The sequence below is a fragment of the Podarcis vaucheri genome (genome assembly GCF_965113315.1).
Source record: "Podarcis vaucheri genome assembly, chromosome: 7".
Taxonomy (NCBI): Eukaryota; Metazoa; Chordata; class Lepidosauria; order Squamata; family Lacertidae; genus Podarcis; species Podarcis vaucheri.
In genome coordinates this window covers 60139334-60143173 of record NC_138765.1, presented here as the reverse complement: position 1 = coordinate 60143173, position 3840 = coordinate 60139334, and the positions used below count along the sequence as shown (strand labels likewise).

Here is a 3840-nt window from a genome sequence, read left to right as displayed (position 1 = left end):
TGTGTCTTGTCACTCTTGTTCCTTGGAAATATTTCAGTTCATCAACTTCAGAATTAAACAGAAAGGCCTCCTTAAAATTTCGGTCTAATCACTACGGTTACTAAACATAGGTTGTCCCAAGACTCCTGTGCTATGTGGAAGGCTTGGCTTCTAGCACAACCAAGCATGCAAATGTGTTGTATACTGAGGTTCCTACCTGTTGGGTCCTGCAGGGGTACAGCCTGAGACAGTAGTTCATTGGTGACAGATTACTGGTCTACTTAAAGAAAAAGGTCAGTTTGTTTTTGCAGCAGTGATTTTTTTAATATATCCCTGAAGGGCATAGGCCTAGCAATAAATAAATGCTGGTGGAAATTCTAGAAACTACTAGTGTATATGTATGTGTTAGCTGGTCACCTAACAAAGCAGAAGTAAACACTGCAGGCTTAAACAGTTTTGATTTTATCTTAGAAAGGGTTGAAACTGCTGTAGATTTGCTGCAAACATTTGCACACTACCATTAAAACACAATATGGCCACTGTTCAGAAACACTGGCAGTTAACAAAAGAGTAATCTCACTACTCTAAAACTCACCCATTTGATGGCCCGTTGTGCACAGTTTTTCACTGCCTTCTTTTGCTTGTTTCGCTCATGACAAATTCCAGCTGCTTTGCCTTGTGCAGACTGATTGCTGGCAAGTCCATGTCACCATTTTCTTCTTAAAAGTGCTAATTTGTAAAAACAGTCTAATATAGGTTAAGCAGTGCAGTGCACTTGGATCCCTGCATTGTTGCCACATAATGGTATGCCATTTCTGCAAAAGGCATAATTTAATGTTAAAAGCTGGTGTTGGAGGCACTACCTACAGCTGCTGAAGTGGGGAGGCATGTAATCACACCCTAGAAAATTTTCATATAGAAGCTGAGCATTACCACCGTGTACTTTGAGAATAAATACAATTTAGGCAATTCAGCACAACTTCTATATTATGGTTTGGCTATTTAATTTTGTTTTAAAAGTGCCATTGTGAAGTAGCCACACCTCTAATCCGCATTTTGAAAGAATGCTTTAGAGCTGTTTAAGAGTTACTCTTGGTAGGAATTCACTTAAAACATTGGACAGCTAAAAACCAAAGTGTTGTATATACATAAAGTGCCCCCCTTATTATCTTAATTACTGGAAGGGCACATGAAAAAGACATCTAGGAAAGAATGACCTTAATTTTTCCTAAAGACCGCCTAAAATACCATTTCTAGTCTAGCTCCAGTGTAGTCTTAACTACGGCCTGCTATGTGTGCTGGAGCCATCAGTACTGCCAGTTTCCTGAAATAGGTAGCCAAGGTCACAGTATCAGTCCCATCATCACCATCTGAATTACCCTTTCCCTCCTGATACTACAAACTCCAAGCATTGCACTGATAGGCTTACCAAATAGCACAAAAAATAATGTTCTCAATTTAGTAGGAAAAATAGTTATCAGCGGGGTTCCTACTGGACTTATCAGTCACTTCTGCCAATAAATTTAAACAGCTGTGGTTTTAACTGCAGCCATTGCCACTCGCATAACCTAAGTTAAGAGAGGGTGGGACCTTTTCTGTCCCAGCTTCAAGACTGTTGGAGGAAACAGTCTCCACTTCTTCCCAGCTCAGTAGGATTATAGCGCTGCAGTCCTCTGGTGTAAGGTAGACTAAAGCCTCTTCAAGAGTTGCAGTGCACCTGGTACTAGAAGCAGCACATCCTTGGAAAGGGCTCAAATACTTCATTTCTCCATGGAAAGTGCTTCAAAGATATTAGGATTGCAAGCTCTGTCACTACTGGCAACATAACAGACGGAAAAGAACAAATAAAACCCCAGGTCAGTGAGAACCTCTGTCATTTGCCACATCTTGTAGCCTCCTCAGGAGGGCTGTGTGGTTTTCTGGGCAGATGCGCTTGGCAGGTGATTCAGCCCCCTCCTCCAGGACAATGCCACGCTTTTTTGTCGAAGTCTCTCCAGTTCTAATCATACTGTTGATCTCTTGAAGCCTCTGAAACATACCACAAAGAACAACTGAATGCTGTCTACTTCTCATTCAAGTCAAACAGGGAATTTTGATTTTCTGAATCTGATTCGTGTCACATACATAACAAAAAACACCAGTCTCAAAAAGCTACGATGTTACAAAGAAAATGGTATATATAAATGTTTTGCTAAATTATAATTACTATTATATGCAAGTTCATTAAAATTAAGCTTGTTAGAACCTTTAACGTATTAGCTAATGGAAGAGTTTGGAAATCGATAGTAAACGTTTACCTTTGATGGGCTGCTGCTAAAGTAATAGAATATTTTCTCACGTGGAGAAAGTGCAAACTCGTTTTTGTGAGGGGAGATGTAAATCGAGTGATTCTGAGAAAGCTGTATTCTGCGGGGAGAGCCACTTCTTACAAAAGGATATGGAGACAGGGGAGGAGCTTCAGCCTGTCATACAAAGATAGCAAAATTAATCTGCAGTTATCTACACAGCAAAGAAACCAGGATGCTATGCATTTGAGTCATTGCATGGTGATCCACACCATTAAATGACTCAGAGTATGCTTTTGTTTTTGCACCAGTAAGATTGAGATGGATACACTGGGATAACCAATCTGGAATAGATTCAGCAGCACTCAACTCAATTATATTTATTTCAATATTTAAGGAAATATTAGAGGACCTGCATTTACCACACAAAGTGAATGCTGTGTTCCACAGTGTACATTTATCTAATGCATCAAATATACAAATGTCAAAGATGTTCAAGTGACAAACCTACAGAGAAAAATAAAAAAATTCTTTCCAGTAGCACCTTAAAGACCAACTAAGTTAGTTCTTGGTATGAGCTTTCGTGTGCATGCACACTTCTTCAGATACCTATCTTTTAAAACTAGTTACCTACATGGTAACTAGTTTTAAAACCGTTCTGGATAGTTCAGTTCAAGAAGTCTTGTTTCATGTTACTCTGTACACTTGTGCCACACTATTTTACATCTAGAGATGCATTTTTAACACCCCCCCAATATTTAATTCAAAAGCAACAAATATTGCTAAAGCTTTGCTGCTTGAGACTCAACCCTAGCATAACAGACTATGTCTAGATGCAGAGTAAAAAAGAAGTCCTACTAGCAGTGCAGTTTCTAGAGCTAGACATAGACCTTTTACTATAATAATCTAGATGTGGTATAAATAGTTTGTACCCCCCCCCCCCAAATGTCCTTTGGAGGTAAGCACACAAAAACAAAACATATCCTTCACCAGTAAGAACATAATAAAAGACCTGCTGGATCAGGCCAGTGACCCCTCTAGTCCAGCATCCTGTTCTCACAGTGGCCAACCAGATGCTTCTGGGAAACCCACAAGCAGGACTTAAGCACAAGAGCCGTTTCCCCTCCCATTGTTTCCATCAACTGGTATTCAGAAGCATTACTGCCGCTGTCTATGGTACTATTTTAAAAGCAGCAATGGGCCCTTGTTTCTAGGACCACAAAGTAGACTGCACAACATTGGGTTTTTTCTGACATTAATAAGACTTATTACGAAGCAGGAAAGGCTTCTTACTCCATTGGATGAAGAGTACTTCAGGGCAAAACCTTTAATTCGGTCACTATAGACGTTGTTATAAAACTGGATCAGGTCTCCGCGCTCTTCTTCCTCAATTTCACTGTTTGCTCCAGTCAAGCGTGTTGGAGTAGGGGGAGCACTGCTGGGCTGTGGCACTGGCAGGGTGCTACTAGATCTCATTACTGGGCTGGAGTCTCTGCTTGCTGTGAAGGCACAATGGAAGTTTTTTCATCAAGTTCTAAAGAACTTGCTAAACAAAACATACATATCAACGTTTTCC

General features: G+C 40.2%; 1 protein-coding gene across 1 annotated transcript in view; it reads right to left on the bottom strand.

Moving 5' to 3' along the window:
- Positions 1–425: 425 nt before the first annotated feature.
- Positions 426–3840, bottom strand: part of RBL2 (RB transcriptional corepressor like 2) — a 31042-nt gene continuing 27627 nt past the window's right edge. Inside the window, exons 20-22 of the mRNA XM_082232862.1 lie at positions 3558–3763; positions 2277–2441; positions 426–2007 (exon numbers count right to left, since the gene is read on the bottom strand). Of these exons, the coding sequence (XP_082088988.1) occupies positions 1837–2007; positions 2277–2441; positions 3558–3763 (542 nt within the window). The 3' untranslated portion in view covers positions 426–1836. The remainder of the gene's footprint in view (positions 2008–2276; positions 2442–3557; positions 3764–3840) is intronic.